At 64.3% G+C, this 16,773-nt stretch overlaps 1 protein-coding gene across 2 annotated transcripts; it reads left to right on the plus strand.

The window, feature by feature from the left end:
- The first annotated feature begins 969 nt into the window (after window positions 1–969).
- On the plus strand, window positions 970–16,773 carry WNT6 (Wnt family member 6). 2 transcript variants are annotated; one of them, XM_026094997.2, is made up of 4 exons: window positions 970–1,270; window positions 11,762–11,982; window positions 15,371–15,672; window positions 16,027–16,773. In XM_026094997.2, the coding sequence occupies exons 1-4, from the start codon at window positions 1,191–1,193 to the stop codon at window positions 16,486–16,488; spliced, it is 1,065 nt and encodes a 354-aa protein (XP_025950782.1). In that variant the 5' UTR covers window positions 970–1,190; the 3' UTR covers window positions 16,489–16,773. The 2 variants fall into 2 exon arrangements, with proteins under 2 accessions (XP_025950782.1, XP_025950790.1); XM_026095005.2 differs by having other exon boundaries at window positions 1,206–1,270; window positions 11,767–11,982.

Raw genomic sequence — 16,773 nt, forward strand, 5'->3', positions numbered from 1 at the left:
TGCGCTGGGGGCTGGGGATCCCTCCTAGGTCCCAGCTGCACCTGAGATGAGATCACCGAAAACAACCTGGCCCTTCCCGCACACCTCTCCTGCTCCTTTCGCTGTCTGTTTGCTCCTGGGGCTCGCTCCCATCTCTCCATCTGCGTCTCCCACTGCCCTGGGAAAATGCCCCCATGGGACCTCAAGTGAAGCTGGGAGGGGGGAGATGCTTGGGGGAAGCGGGGTGGCTGGAGTCACTTCTCCCAGGTCCCCAGGGCAGCCTAATCTGCCAGGCCAGGCTAGCTGGCCTCCCTGAGCACAGCCAGCCCTGCTGGCCTGACTGCCCATGCGTGGCCACCCCAGCAAGGCTGCTCCATGGCGGGGGCGGTGGAGCAGCGGGAGCAGCCAGGTGGGGACCAGCCAGATGGCTGGGGCTGTGCCAGGGCCCCGGGGCCGCGTGATGTTCCACTCAGCCACGGCCACAGAGCAAGGCTCGTGCCAAGCGGACCCTCCTAGAGACGGGGGCCAGGCAAGGCTGGGCTGAGTGGGCAACGCCAGGGACCCCCAGCCTGGGCAAGGCTGTGCCAGGCGGACTCCAGCAAGGGCTGCAGGGCTGTGCCAGGACCCCACCAGGGCCGTGCCAGGCAGGGCTGCGCCAGGCAGACCCCGCTGAGGGCCCCCAGGGCTGTGCCAGGCGCGCTGCCAGGGACCCCCAGCCGGATAGGGCTGTGCCAAGCGCGGTGTCAGGACGCGCGGCCGGGCAGGGGGCCACAGCCGCCGTGGCCCCGTGCCGGAGCCTGTGCCTTGCGGTGCGCCCACACCATGCCCGGCGGCAGCGCCGTGTCGCCAGCTGCGCCCTCGGAGCTGCCGCTTGGCATCCAGGAGTCCCCCCGCCCGGCCCGCCCTGTCCGTCCCCCCGGGCTCCGGTTTCCCTGTCGGAGGCAGATGCTTTCGCAGCCCTGTCCCTCCTCCTCCTTCTCTGGAGCAGCCTCCGCGCCGCGCTCCAGCCGCCTGCCGGAGGTGCCTGCCCAGCCCAGCTGGCCGGGGTGCCCGCCGGCCACGGCCTGGCGGAGGGAGGCAGCGGGCACGCACCGCCGGGGGCACCAGCCAGGCCCGCCGGCCGGCGAGCACCCCCTGCCCCGCTGTCCTTGGGGAAGCGAGGAGGGGGCTCAGAGGGGGCTCTGCTCCCTTACCTGCCCCCCACCCCTGGCATGATGTTGCCCTCCTCCCGGACCCAGCTGGGGCTCTTCTTCATCCTCCTCTGCCCCGCCAACATCATCGGCCTTTGGTGGTGAGTAGGACATCCCGGGGCTGGGTGCGAGGAGGGCATGTGGGGACCCTCGCGCTCCGGGGACAGACCCCCTGCTCCCACTAGGAGACCGAGTCTCCTATATCTGTGGACCCCTGCAGTGGGGACCACTGCCTTATGCTGGGGTAGATCCAGCTGGGGCTGGGGGGCTTTGCCCCACACTGTCAGGGTTTGCCCCGAACTGGGCTCACACATGGCCAGGGACGCTCGGCGCGTTGGAGACTGGCTGGGAGGCAATGCTCTGGGGGGACTTAGGGAGACACACCTGGGCACCGGGGGCGGTCCTCAGCATGGCCCCGGCGGGGTACGGGGCACCCAGGTCCTGCAGAGAGAGCTGCAGGCTCCGTCCCTGCACCCTAAACCCACCGCCAGGGAGGTTTGTGCATGTGTGGGGCAGTGAGGGGGAGCCGAGCCTCCAGACCTCTCCAATAAGTCAACTTTAATTAAAAGCCTGAGGGTCCCCATGGTGTCCCCTCCCAAGTGGTGCCCCTGGATGCGGCAGGGACAAAACCCCTGTTTGTAATGGTGCCTTCATCAAAGGCAGAGACGGTGCTTTGCAGGATACCGGAGGGGGTGGGGGATTCATTACAGGCGCAGAGCTGGGACCCAGCCTTGGAAAGCCCAGGTATCTGTCGAAACATGAACTATTTAAATCTATTAAGAATTTCACCCAGCCTGTCTTTATCCGGTTTTAAGTGCTTAGATTCCAGCTCCCCGGCGTGCCGTCCAGGCTATCATTCATTATCTGAGGCTATTCGTCTCCACATTGTCACACTCTTTTGACCCCTAAAATAAAGCTCTCCGTAAGCCTTTCCCCTCCCGTTCTCCTGCCTGCCCAGCAGTGATTTATTCTGCGGCTCCATCCCCTTCACTAGCTCCAGCTCTAGGGGCACGAGGCAAAAGGGGGGGCCTTGGTGGGCAGAAATCAGTGCCGTTGCGGTTGGCTTTACATCAGTCAGGAATTTGGCCCGGCACTCCAAGCGCTGTGTCTGTTGCCAGGGAAGGGGTTAATGCAGGTCTGAGAGGGGCTTGCGCTGGTATTTCGCCAGAGGATGGGATAGCGAGAGCATGTGTACGGTCCCACAAGCCCTGGCCAGGGCAGGGTGCGGGTGGTGGGTCCCCTTGCTCCCTGCCACACACCTCTGGATACCCGTGCTATCCCGGGGCATGGTCCCTCCGGATGAGTGACAGACTTGTGTTTTTTCCCTGGCTAATTCTCGGGCTGTCTCTTGATCTGCCCCTGTTATCTTCGTCCCATCCTCATCCATAACTGCCTGGCAATCCTGTGGTCCCCAAACTCATGCTCTGCACCCCAGCATATCCCCATGCTCAGTCAGCTCTGGGGACAGTGATGCCACCCATCCCATGGCCGGAGCGGGCAGGGGTAAAACGGGAGCTTGCTTTGCCTTTGATGTGGGGGTGGCTGGCTGGGACTGGCACGGCCAGGGTGCCGGGAGCACCGCTGCCTCCTGCTCTGGGTGCTCAGAGCCACTTCTTGCCGTCAAACACAGGTCATATTGGTGCTGTGACCATGCCGTGCATGTGCTGGCATCGCTGGCTTGGGGAGATTAGAAGGATTTGGCAGAGGAGAGCAAGGGGTCAAACTTGCTTTTTTCTTCCCTTAAAAAGAAGAAAAGAAACCTTTAATTTAAGAATAATAACTCAGCTGCAAACAGAGTGGCTGAATGCGCTCGGGCAGTATAGCGGCTGCAGGGGAATCACCAGCATGCACTGTCCTTTGCTCTGGAGCCTGGAGCAAGTGAGCCCGGAGGAGGCGATGTGCGATGAGGCTGGCCAGCACCACCAAACGGACATGCCAGGCATCCTAGGACAGGGCACTGTTTCTGGCCTGGTGCAGAGAGATCAGCTGATTCATGAGCCAGTTTCCCCTGTTACTTAGAGCTCAGGATCTTCTGCCCCCAGCTGAGATCGTCCCTCATTTTCCAGGGGGAGAGAGCTCCAGGCAGTGCCTGGCCCTCTGAGCCATCTCAAGATGGGCATCTTCCCACATGCCTGCACCTGGTACCTGGCCTCTCAGCCAAGTCTGGGTGCCACCTGGCTCTGCTGGCTTTGTTCTTGCTGAGAAGTGGTTTGGGATGAAGCTGTGTGTTGTACCAGGCTACTGGGGGCCTCAGGGGCTGGTGGCTTTGGTAATCCTGTTTCTTGCTGTCCCTGTCACCTATGCATGGGGAGCTTGGTGTCATGCCTTCATCTCTGCATCTCCATCCACCCTCCTGGGGTTGCAAGAGACTGTGGGGGCACCCGTGGGTGCTTAGCCAAGGGGGCACATGCCCCCAGGCAGGAAAGGAAGGTGTTTCCCTCCCCTTGCCCCATCTGCAGTGCATTGGATGTGCAATGGAGGGGGATCCATGGGGCTGCCTGTCCCAGCGGGTTGTTTGAGGGTTTTTCCCCATCATGGTGACAAGGGAACTGATTTGTGAGTGGCATGGCTGGATGACAGCCACAAGCACAGTCATGCAGCAGGGCTGGGTCCCAGCGGGGCACAGTCCCCAGCCAGGGACAGCAGAGCTTAGCCTTTCATGGGTGTAAAACTGCTGGTTGGAATCCTGGCAGACAATTGCACTTACAGAGAAAAGGAACTCTGGTTTGGGTGTGATGTCAGAGGAGTGACATCATGATTCTCTGATGACATTGTAGCCTGAGGAAGAGCATCCTCATTGCAGCAGTCCCCAGACAGGTTCCTGAAGATGCCACTGCCTCCTCCTACACTCCCAGTGCCCCTGTGTTTGAGAAAAGTCAGAGGACAGGGACAGGCAGACACCCAGATGCTCCGTGGTCGAGGAGAAGCTGGCCACACTCAGCACTGGTGGGGCATGTGTGCCATTCGTGGCTGCAGGTCCCTTGGTTAGCTCCAGGCTGCAGGGATTAGGTCTGTCTTGCCCTTATGATCCCTGATCTGTTTCTTTCTCCTCCCTTCATTGTTTCTTCTCATTTCCCACCGGGCTCCCCATGCAGTGACAGTTCCTCCCCAAACAGGGCAGATAGGGTCCACGTTGGCTTCCCATCTAGCCTGGATGGTGTAAGGACAAGGGGCTGCAAACCCAGCGTTTCAGGAGCCCTAAGGAAAAAGAAGTTGGTCCAGGGCAGGACTACAGCAGGGTTTCAGCTGAGATGGTTTCGGTTTGGGGTAGCTTGGCCCACACAGGCATGGAGTCATGTGTGGCTGGCACGGGAGCCCGGCCCCTGCCGTGCACACACGTGTTCCTGCTGCTGCATCCCCACCACACTCACCATCTGTCCCATGCAATGCCCTGCTCACACGCTGCCAGCATGGACGTGCAGGTCCAGTCCCCCCACTGCTGTGGCCAGTGGGTCACACCACACACAATCCCCTGACTCTGTCCAGGGACTGCAAGCCTGGAGGGAAGCTCTTGCACGAATGTGGGGTGCCAAGAAGGAAGGGGGAAAGCAAAGCTGGACTTTCTCCATTGCCCGAACACCTATCAGCTCTCTGTAATGCTGCCACGCACGACTGAGCACCATGGTGGTCAGGAGGTGGAAGAAAGAGCTCCAGTGTCAGAGCAAGGGAGGAGCAGTCCTGCAGGAGACTTGCTCAGCTCCAGCTGTGGGTCCGATGTGGCCCAGAGGGATGGAGCCCTGCCAGGGGCACCTGCCCAGCGTCCCCTTCCCACACATGCATGCAAGTGATGTGCATCCCCCAGCATCTCTGACCTGCACTGCGTTCCCACCCATGTCCACAGCACCCTGGACTGAGCCCTTGCTCCTCAGCACTCTTTCACCTCGGCCTCGTCTCCATCTCCATCCATCCTCAGCAGACCTTGGGAAGGACCTGGCTGCTGACACCCATGGGCTCTCCCTCACCGGGGAGCCGGCTGCGCCGCTGCTTGGGAGAGCAAAGAGGCTCCCAGCCCCGACCGCCCCGCAGCCACGCTCCGGCTAGCCCAGCAAGCCCCGGTGCAGGTTTCCTGCGCCAGTGGACTCCCAGTCTGATCAACACCTACCGGCGACCGCAGCCCGTTGCCAAGCCTGTAAGGACAGGCTGCTGGGCTGCAAAGCCCTGCCTGGCATGCCTTTGGGGAGAGCATTGTGAGTCACCCGCCGGCCTTGCGCCAGCCTCCCGCTGACCCACACCCGCAGCCCACGGCCCCCCACAGTGCCCAGTGGGCTGGGACTGCCCGGCTGTCCCGGGCATGCACTCAGCCCCACTGCCCCAGCGCGGAGCAGCAGGACAGGCTGTGGGCCATGGCAGGTAGGAGAGCACCTTGCAGAGCTTGTGCCTCTGGTCTTGCTGACCATGACTCCCACCTCTGCCGGGCAGGTATCAGAGGGTCTCCTGCTTAGGCTGGAAACATTCCCCCCATCTCCAGCCGAAATGGCCATGGGAGGATTCAGACAAGTTCCAGACAGTTCAGGAGGGTTTCCAGATGCTGCCTATTTGGTGCTCATCTTTGGGAAGGGCCTGGCTCTCCCTCTCCCTCTGGCTCAGCCAAAACACCCCTGTGGGCTCCTCCCTCATGCCATCCCTCATCCCTCCCCACAGCTCTCCTGTGGTGACCCCGCAGGGTGCCCAGGTGTGCCCCGCGCATGCATCAAGCTCGAGGGCTCAGCCAGGCTTTGCATCTGGGGCTTGACCCCTCCAAATCTCCCCCCAGGCCTCCTTCCCATGCAGGCGGGTGCCAGGTGCTGGACAGAGCACCCCAGGATTCGCTCAGGTGGGCTTAGGGGCACACAGGGTCCTACAGCCATACACGGCAACTGTGCTTAGCAATACAGGGGCCAGCCTTTGTGTCACCCCTACTCCAGGCTCTCCCAGAGACCGAAGGAAGGACACAGCGTCCACTAGTGGCATATAGCCCAGTTAAACCCCTTTCTTCTTATCTCAGAGTCTCTAGGGCTTGGCCACCGCTTTGGGACTGCTGCACTGGGGCAGCTCAGTTTCCACATCACCCTGCAGCAGGTAGCTCCATGAGTCAATGCCATGCCATGCGAAAGCCTCTTTCCTTTGGGCAGCTTTCAGTAAATTTGCATCCCTTTCTTGCCACATGCACCTGGTCCTCCAAGGAGGGCAGGTAGCGGGGTCCCCCTGTTCTGCCCAGCCCCACGGGGACTTGCAGCTCCCTCCATGTCCCAGGTGCTGCTGGCAGCCGAGCCCTGGCCGTGCCGCCCAGGCCTGTGACTTGCTGCTTATCCACTCCGCTGTGTTCCTCTTGCTCCGCTTTCAACACCCGGCTGCCCCAGTTAGCAACGCCCCTCCGGCAGCGCTCATGCACCTCCCCGGGTGAGGGCCTGGGCACCTGCCGCGCGCCCGCGGGGGCTGAAGGGGAGCTGTGCTCTGCCGGGACTTGGACTGGCAAAACGTGGTGTCCTCCGCCTCACCCCGCTTGCACAGCTTGGACAGAGACGGGCACGTCCGCAGGCATGGGGCAAAGGAAGCAGGGCTCAGCACCCCGGCTCCGGAGTCCAATTTCCTCGCAGGGATGTCGTTGGGTTTGCGGCTTGTGAGCCGCCGAGTGCGTGCCTGCCTGTGGGGCAGCGTGGATGGGGATTGCGGGGTTATCCACACCCCAGCTGCGTCGGGCTGCTGGAGGTGCTGCGATGTCTCCCCGGGGTCTCGGGTCTCCGGGGCTGGTGTCCTGTGTCTCGCCTCTCTGAACAAAGGTGCAGAAGTGTCTCTGGGCTCGGGGTGGTGGCTGCGCACCCTGGCGCCCTGCCTCCCCATCGTCCGGCACCTGGAGGCTTGCGTGGAGCCTGGCTGGGAGGAGAGTGGGGTTCACCCGCTCTGCGGGAAAGCCCCAGCAGCAGCACACGGCGGGCACAGCCACAGCCGATCCCACAGGGAGCCGGTGCGGCACAACCAAAACCCTGCTTCAGGCAGCTCCGGCTGTGGGCAGACAGCAGGCCTGGGAGCACGGTGATGGGCAGGGAGCATCCCTCTGGCCACCCCCCCTTGCATCCCTTTCCTCCTTGCATCCAGGCCTCTTCCCAGCACCTCTCCTGCCCCACCTCTGCCAGGGGCCCTGTTGCCCGTTGGGACTGAGATGCCCTCTGACTTAGCTCACGTCTCTCCTCCTCTGGAGCACATCTGCAGGGAGGTCCCCAGGCCACAGCTCAGCTCCCAGCCACCACGGGGAGTCTGCTGTTCCATCCTCCAGGGCTGCTTGCTCAGAAGTTTCAGGGGAAGTATCATCGGCACCAAAGGAGACATTTTTCCAAGCAAGGTGCGGAAAGAACATGTCCTGCTCGCTAAAACCCCAAACCCTGACAGCAACCTCTTTGCTAAGAGAGATCGCTGCTTTGGAAGCCATCCCCGCAGGCTGGCCACAGGGCGAGCGCGAGAGAGACGTCCCATCCGTTCGTGTGGGCTGAGCTGTCGCTGCCCCTTGTCCCACCCTGCTGCACGGATGTGGCACAGGGAACACGGGCTTTGGAGGAAGGAGCGGGGAGAAGGGAAGCAGAGCGCGTAGCTAAATCACACCTTAGCATCTCTGCTGCCAGGAGCCCAAGCACAGGTGTATGGGCAGCCTCCACCCGGTCGCTTCTTCCTTTTGGGAGGATTTAACACACCCCTGGAGCCAGAGGCTGTGGCTTGCGAGGGACCTGTCGCCTTTCTCTTTGGCTTCCTCTCTCTCCTGCATGGCCCATCCCATGCACATCTGCTGTCCTGGCCTTGCCTAAGGTGCACGTGGCGTTTGGGACCATCCTCTTCCTCGCTACATGGAGGAATGCAGAGGAGGCATGCTTCCTCCGGCAGCCTCCCTGGCTGCTCCCTGCAGCCCGGGACCCCAGCTGCTCCCCTCGCACTGGGGCTGCTGACAGTGGCCAAAAGAAATCCTGATCCACGCCATCCGCAGTGTCCGAAGGGGAGAAAGGGATTTGTGCCAGACTCCTTCGTCTATGATTTCGGCTGGGAACTAGGCTGGGACCTACTGGAGGCTCTGTGACCCTGAGCTGAGCCGGAAAAGCCTGCAAATATGTGTCTTATGAGCCCCCAGCTCTGTCGCAACAGAGACCATGTCCAGAGTGCAGGGACTGTTTCAGAAACGGGAGCAAGTCTTGTTTCCCATACGTCACCGGGGCTGGAGTCAGGCTGCAGACAGCGGGTTGGCGAGGCCGCGGGTCGTGTTCCTGGTCCTGCCGTTCCCTGCGCAGCCCTTAGGGTCGGTCCAGGCCCTCTTCTGTGCCTCAGTTTCCCCTTTTGGCAATGGTTTTCCCAGCAAAGGGAAACAGGCAGGATGGGAGTGATTCAGTGCCAGGTCCTGCGAATCACTGTGGAAAGCAGGGCTCATCATCCCGGCTCCTTTGGGGGAGAGGGAGAGAGAGTGACCCAGCAGGATGTGCCTGCCCGGGTGCCCACAGCAGCCCCGTTTGGGGGAGCCCCGGGGAGGCCGGAGAGCAGCTGCAAGGGGCTGCGGGGGTGACGGCGGCTGGGGGCAGAGGCACGGCGGCCGGGCGCCCGGGCAGCCTGGGGGGCCGTGCTGGCGACCCGGCTCCCCAAGCAGGGCAGGGGGAGGAGAGCCCGGCGGCAGAGGTGGGGCGCCTTAATTGTAGATGCGGGAGGCCTGGGAGCAGGACAAGCTCAGGCAGATCTGGGCCCCGCGCCGGAGCCCTTGCCAAAGCAGTAGCAGTTTGGCAGCATTTTTCTTGCCCTTGTCTCCCCCCCCAACCCTACAAAGCAAAACAGCTCGCGGGCTCCCGGCAGCCTCCCCGCGCGAGAAAGCAGAGCCCAGCGGAAATTAATATCGCGCCGGACTTAGGCAGCCTGCCCCACGCCTCGCCAGCGAGGCCAGCGGGCTACTGCATGGCCTGGGCCGTGGGTGGGGACCCGCGCGGTGCCGGCGAGCCGCCCGCGAGCCCCCGGGCCCGCCGGGGCCCAGCGCTTCCCGTCCTGCCGGCCCGTCTGATCTGGCGGGCCGGGGTGAGCTGTAGTTCAGCATTTGATCTGACAGCCCGAGGGCTCACGCGTCGTTTTTATAAGAGTACAAAGAGTCCTCTTTTAATGAAAAGTCCCATCCCGGCTCCCCGGCTCCCCCACCCCACTGGATCAGGCAGCCAAACCTCGCCACGGCAGACCTCGGTAGCGCGCGGCCCCAGCAGACCCCCCGGCCGGCGCTGGCCGGGTGCGCCGCGGCGGGGGTGAGCACCTGCAGAGGGGACGGCTGGGTGCAGGGTTGCCACTAAGAGCTGGAGATGCGGGTGCGAATGCTGCCGCAAGCATCGCGGCACGGGGCGGGCTTGCTGCCAGCCTCAGTTTCTCTCTCGGGCCGGTGGCTGGACTGTTTCTCGGCACGCTGCCTTGGGCACCCCGGGCATGGACAAGCGCGCTTGCCTCCGTTTCCCCGCTGGAGGTCACCTTTCCCGGCTGTGTCTCTCGACTGAGCTGTTTGATGCTTTAGCCCTCGTAAGGGCTCTCCTCGCAGGCACGTCCTTCCCAAACCCAGCCTCTCTCGCAGACGGGTCCAGCAGCTGCTCGCCAGGCAGCCTCCAAGGGGGATCTCCCCATCCCGACACCCTGTCGCTGCTTGTCCCGTGTCCCCCGGCTGCCGTCGCTGCGAGAGGTCGGAGCGGCTGCGTGCATGGTGACAAGGCTTGGTGGCAGTGTGCCCCAGCCAGCTGTGCATCCCCCGTGTGACTGCTGGGTACGGCCCGGCCCCCCAGGCAGTCCCAGGCTCTTCATCTGCCCCACGTCTTGCCGGAGGGGCCCCATAGGCTGGTGTGGGGTCCGTGCTGGTGGGAAGGGCTGTGAGGCTCCATCAGCTGTCCCAGGGAGGGGATGGGAGCTGCACAAAGCTCAGCCTGGCCTCGACTCTGCTTTCCCTGGCTTGGGTGCTGAGGGAAGGCTCCTGGTGCCGAGGGGTGAGGGATGGATTCACACGGTCCAGGCTCGGGAGCCTGACGTGGGGCAGGGGGGCCCGGCAGGACCTGCAGCTAGGAGGGGGCCACATGCTGGGCAGGCTTGCAAGCCAAGTCCTACAGGCCTGCATCCCAAACGCAGCCAAAGATCTCCAGCCCCCCCAGCTGCGAAAGAGAAAAAAGAAACTCAGAAGATATTTAAACACAGAGATTCATCTTAGGATTTTGGAGCCTTTGGGGCTTGGCCAGACTATAAAGGCTTGTTGGGGTTTGGAAGCTGTGGAGCACCCTGTGCTCTCCCGGGAGCGGGGCTGCGGGCGGCATGGGTGCCTGTCCCTGGGGGGCCCTTGGGAGACACGGCCAGGAGCCTCTGCTCCCAGGAGGGGAGAGAGTCCACGGCAAGGCCAGTGCATGAGATCCGCTCGACGCCGGAGACGGGGCAGCTCTGGCTCTGCTGTCCCAGCCCCAGTGACCCTGGTGTCCTCAGCAAAATGCGCCCTGCTCCAGGAGGCTGGGACCGCCGCGGTGCCCTGCGGCAGGGTGTGGAGACACCGGGGGTTTGCAGCATCTCTGGGCAAAGGGGCTCCAGTTTGCAGGGCAAAGGACCCTCAAAAGTCCTGCAGGGTCCAAGCTGGGCTCCAGCCTTCTCGTAGCCCTGGGGCCTGCTCAATTCAGGCAGTCGGTGGCTACGTGCCGGCTGAATGTGTCCCCGACCTGTGAGACGGCTGGTGTGGGCAGGAGGCACGTGGCACGCGGGGCGCCTGCCTGCCCGGGGCACCGCGCTGGCTCTGGCGGGCTGCGCAGCTGGGGCAAGCTGTGCTTCGGAGGGCACTTGAGACTAAACGTGTGCAGAAAGTACAGGAGTTTCTGTAGCCAGCGGCATGCCAGGGAGCGCGGCATCATGCTCAGACTTCGCCTCCTAGCCTGGAGAGCTAGGCACCTCGCTACAGCTGCGCTGGCGAGGAGCTGCCACTGGCACAAGCCCAGGCCGAGGCTCGCCTCCCGCGCCGGCATCGGCAGGGCTGCCCATGCTGCACACATCCCTCCCTCGTGTGACCGCGGCAGCCCGCGGCGCTGGCCCCCGAGGCCGGTGCCTGGGCAGGGGGAGGCGAGCATGGGAGCTGGGAAGGGACCTGGCCCCCAGCCAAAGGGCTTTATCTCTGGCAAGGTCGCCGGGCTCGGCTCCCACGGGGAAAAGCAGCGCGGTGCCCCCGGCGTGGGGGGGAGACGGCGCAGGAATGTGGCCTGCGGCTGGGCTCTGCCTTGCGCTGTGGCATCATGCCCGCGGGGCGCCGGGAGCCGGAGTGGACCCCTGTGTTGGTCACAGCGCTGGGGCGGTGCAAGGTCCCCACTGCCCCTGCGCGGCCCCTGGGCCTCTCCACCACCTCCTGCGGGGGCACCTCCGTCGCCCTGCTCTGGTGGTGGGTTGTCTCCCCCGTGCCCCACCTGGCTGGGCAGGGCACGGTGTCCCCACGGGTGCTGGCGCCCAGGTGCCACCCACACTGCCCTGCACACCCATGCCCGGCTCCTCCGCACCCACACTCAGCGCTGCCCTGCCGTCCCCTCCGCCCCGGGGGCCCCCCAGCGCGGCCCGGCCCTGCTCTGGCGCTGCTTTTGCTCTGCTCGCTGTCGCTCCTGCAGGGCAGTGGGCAGCCCCCTGGTCATGGACCCCAACAGCATCTGCCGCAAGACGAAGCGGCTGGCGGGGAAGCAGGCGGAGCTGTGCCAGCTGGAGCCGGAGATCGTTCAGGAGGTGGCCAAGGGCACCAAGCTGGGCGTGCGGGAGTGCCAGTACCAGTTCCGCTTCCGCCGCTGGAACTGCACCAGCCACAGCAAGTACTTCGGCAAGATCCTGCAGCAGGGTAAGGCCACCGCCCCGGCCCCGCCTTTTCCCCAGCACCACAGCCACGAGGCTGCGGACTGCCCTGGGACGCCCGGAGCAGAGCCTCGGTGCGCGCCTGTCCGTGCGTGCGTGTGCCCGCAAGCCGCGTGGGGCCAGGTTCATGGCAGAGCGTGGGTGCAATGCCTGGCGAGCAGCTGCGCTGGGCTGTGCAGGTGCGTGCATGCGTGCGTGTGTGGGTGTGCACATCCGCGGGGGAGCTGGGTGGCAGCTCAGCCCCTCGCAGTGAGTGTGTGTGTGTGCACGCGTGTGTGTGTGTGTGTGTGTGAGCTCGTGTGTGTGTGTGTGTGTGTGTGTGTGTGTGTGTAGGGGGGGGCTGCTCAGTGCTCCGCAGCGCAGTCATGCTGAGGTTTTACTGCTGGGACATGTCTCCCCGTGTTGTAATGAAGCAATTACTGATGCTCCCAGACAGCACAGGGCTTCACAAAGCCCAAGAATGCACCCTCGTCTGGCAGTGATTTACTGCTCCCCCAGGACCCCGGCGCGTGCTGGGGGAAGGGGGCCGGGTGGGAGGCAGCACGTGGCCACTGGGAGCTACCCCTCACCCCACGGGTGCTCTGCAAACCCCGTGTGCCGGCCTTGGAGGGAGCAAGGGGGAGCAGAGCTCGCCCGTGGTCCCCGAGCCCCTGAGGTGGGCACCCAGATGTCACCCCTGCGTGCCCTTCCTGTGCCCGAGGGAAAGGGGCTGGTGGCAGGGAGGGACAAGCAGGTCCTGCATGGGCACCGGCCTGGCCCTAGGCAAATTCATGGGGATGCCCAAAGCCCCAAAGCTGGCCGCGCTGGCACTGTGTGCATCCGCCAGGCGAAGGCAGAGCAGATATGCCCTCGGGCCTTGCAAGGAGGTGGGGGTGGCTGTGTCCCATCGGCAGGAGGTTTGCTCCCTTGGGGGTGCTGGCAAGGGCCGAGCGTCCGGGGCACCCCCCGGCTTCAGGCACAGGCGGGGGGCAGAGCAGGGACAAGATGCAGCTCCCCGGGAAGCTCTCCCTGCAGCACAGAGATGCTTCTCATTTTTGTCGAGCTGGGAATCTGCTCCAAGAGCTGCCCACCAGCAGGGAGGAGCAGCGTGCCACTCCTGCGCCCAGGCAGCGCCGAACACGCCAAAGCAGGGGAGAGCGGAGAGCTCAAGGGGGGCCACCCACTGCTGCCCCCTGCGCGGGGGCACGCGGCCGCGGCGCTCCCCTGTTCCCTGGAAACCGGCTCGTTTCGGGGAGGCAGGCTCATTTAAGGTACTGATTTGCAGCCATGGGTTCCCCCTGATGTGGGAAGATGTATTGAGTCTGGGAGCAGACAGCCAGGGACACACGGGGGACAGTCCTGACTCCGGAGTAACCTGTTTGAACGCCATCCTGGCAGTGAGGCAGGTGGGACCGTTGCCAGGATGGGCTCCAGGCTGGAAGCGGGATGTGCTAGGCTGCCAGAGCCAGACCAGATGGCGAGTGGGTGATGCTGGCAGATGAACTGTCTGGTATCTGGAGGGAAGTTCGGGTTGGAGGAGTCGCAGACACATTGGGCGCGGGGATGCTGAAGGAGCCACCAGGCTCTGTTTGGCCCAGCAGCACTGCTGGGGTCATGGATATGAGCAGTGTCCCGGGGACAGCGGTGAGTCTGGGAGCCCCTGGCCCTCTGCTAGGAGAGAGGAGAGGCTGAGGGTGCGGGAAATCCCAGCTGGAGGTGCAGAGCTCCTCGGGGCCGCAGTCGTGGGCAACAAGCAGACAGTTTGCCTCGAGCTGAGAGCATTTCTGCAGGCAGGCACCAGCCTTGCTTTAGCTCTGCACAAGCCGTCCCAGGCTCCATGGGCTTCCCAGCCGCCCTGGCATCTCCTGTTCAGCAGCCTCCTCTTTCCAAGCAGAGATGCTGCAGCTAGCCCTGGTTTCCAGCCGTGCCCCCCTGCCCCTCTCCGGCACCCCATGGGGAGCTGGTCCCATCCCACATTGCAGCCCAGGGTCCCATCCGCCCGTGTGAGCGTGGGGCGTTTCTGGGCACGTGGCGGGAAAATAGGAGCCCTTCTGCACACCAGAGTTCTGTCCTTCCAGCTCCAGCCCGTCCTCACCATCATGCCCGGCATGGCACTCCCCCGCCACACTGCTGGGACATGTCCCCGGACCCACAGTGTGTCACCAGCTGGAGGCAGAGTGACAGCAGCTGGGGATGCCCTGGGGCCAGAAGACACCCTTCGTGGGACCCCTCATTTGAGAGCTCTGGGGTGCAGGTGTGCACACCTACCCCTGTAAGTGTGAAGACACAAGGCCAGGAACCTATCTGCTGCACATGTGCACCGCGCGTGCTCGTTGCACACATGTACGTGCCTTGCAGTCCTGCACGGGCTGCCTGAAGCCCAGGAGTGCACAGGGTCAGGATGTGTGCACAGCACACATGGCTGGGGTGCTGGGCTGCTTCTGGCAGGATGAGGCCCCCAAAAGCTGCCACGGGGCTGCGGGAAGGGGACGTTCAGCCCATCCAATTCTGCATTTGGGGCCTACAGCTGATCCTGGCTCCAAGCCGGGGGTCTAGCTGGGGGTGGATCTCTCCCCCCCAGCCACCTCTGTCTGTCCCTATGCGGGCTGCAAAGCCCCCCCATCGCCCCCTGTCAGCCCTCCATGGGCCATGCCGCTGTCCCGCCACCTCCCCCTCCATCCCCATGCCACAGGCACCCTCTGCGTGTCCCCACCCTGGGCCACCCCGGCGTTCGGGTGGGCAGGAGGCCGCCTGGCATGGGGGGAGCGCGGGAGCCCCCCGAGCAGAGTGCTGCGCTCCCACTGCCAGAATCCCCCGCTGGCTGCGGCTGCGAGCGGCAGGTCCGGGCAGGGGAAGGATGCTTGGAATTTGTGTCCCGGAGCAGAGAGAGACAGGAACAAATACTAATAATAAATAATCCTGCAGGGTGGAGGCTGTGCCGGCGGAGGGAGGGGGGCAGGCATCACCCCATGGCAAAAGGGGGTAAGGGGGGAGACCAGGCGGGACTGCTTCATGGCTGGCACCCTGGAGAGTGGCAAGCAGCACCCACAGGGTGTCTCCCAGTGCCATTACCCTTTTCTCCTCTCTGCGATCCAGCTTGCAGCTGGGGGTGGGGTTTTTACCTACTGGTAGCCCTGAGGACTCTACTGATAGGTGGAGGATTGGCCTGGCTGTTGCCAAAATCCGGCCTTCCTGCAAACCTGCTTGCAAGAGAGACCCTGTCTCCTGCAGCTGGCTCTGGGGTGGGCGCATCGCCCAGCAAGCAGCTCCCAGCGCAGTGGAGGGGGCAGGAGGGAAGATCCGAGCACCCGTGGGATGTAGGTGGGGGCCTGCTTTGCTTGCAGGGTCCTTGCCAGAGCCGACCCCACATCATGGACCTGGTTGTTCCCCCGCAGATATCCGGGAGACAGCCTTCGTGTACGCCATCACGGCGGCTGGGGTGAGCCATGCCATCACGCAGGCCTGCAGCATGGGCGAGCTGCTGCAGTGCGGTTGTGAGCTGACGCGGAGCCGGGCTCCCCCCTCGCCCACTGCTGGCCCGGGCACTGAGGGCACGGCCTGGGAGTGGGGGGGCTGCGGGGATGATGTGCAGTTCGGCTACGAGAAGTCCCAGCAGTTCATGGATGCCAAGAGCAAGAAAGGCAAAAACGACATCCGGGCTCTCATCGACCTGCACAACAACGAAGCCGGGCGCTTGGTAAGGACCCCACCGCTCCCTGCCCTCCGCTGCACCACGGAGCGGCTGCAGTGGGACCCCCCCACACCCACCAGCCCAGCCCTCATTGTGTGTCTCCCCCATGAAGCAGCTCTCCCTTCCCACACACTGCACTGGCACCCATGGTGGGTCCCCCGCCACCTTCCTGGAGGAAATATGGAGCAATATATTTAAGCGGGTGCTTTGGAAAACACCTCTCCCCCCTGCACCCTCCCCTGGGCCAGGGCAGCACCCAGGAGCTGGGGGGGGAGGGTTGGATGGAGGGTGCCGGGGATGCGGGTGCCCAGGAGGTGCTGGGGGGACAGCCCCGAGCTGAGCGTCCCCGTGTCTCCCCAGGCGGTGCGGAGCTACATGAGGACAGAGTGCAAATGCCACGGGCTGTCGGGCTCCTGCACCCTGCGGACCTGCTGGCGGAAGATGCCCCATTTCCGCGAGGTGGGGGACCGCCTGCTCGAGCGCTTCAACGGCGCCTTCAAGGTGATGGGGGGCAACGACGGGAAAACCCTCATCCCCGTGGGCGACAACATCAAACCGCCCGACAAGCAGGACCTCATCTACTCGGCCGACTCGCCCGACTTCTGCTCGGCCAACCGCAAGACGGGCTCGCTGGGCACCCGGGGCCGCGTCTGCAACAGCACGGCCATGGACACCAGCGGCTGCGACCTGCTGTGCTGCGGGCGAGGGCACCGGGACGAGACCGTGGTGCTGGAGGAGAACTGCCTCTGCCGCTTCCACTGGTGCTGCGTGGTGCAGTGCCGCAAGTGCTCCGTGCGCCAGGAGCTCAGCCTCTGTGTCTGACGCCCGCGCCACACCGCTGCCTCCCTGGCGTGCCCGGGACCGAGCCGGGACGCTTTGGGACCCCCCCCCCAGCCCCATGCCGGGGCGCCGGGGCCGTGCCGCGGCCCCAGGACACAGACAGGTCACCCCGGAGAGCAGGTTGGGCTGGTGGCAGGGACAGTGCAGGGAGCCCGGCCCTCTCCCTCGTTGGCGAGGGGACACTTGGGGGCTGCCTGGCATCCCCACAACCCCTGCGGTGGGGGCTGCGGGGGCAGAGCTTCCACTAATAAAGCTATTTAAACCCGC

This window comes from Dromaius novaehollandiae, chromosome 7 (assembly GCF_036370855.1).
Source record: "Dromaius novaehollandiae isolate bDroNov1 chromosome 7, bDroNov1.hap1, whole genome shotgun sequence".
Lineage (NCBI taxonomy): Eukaryota > Metazoa > Chordata > Aves > Casuariiformes > Dromaiidae > Dromaius > Dromaius novaehollandiae.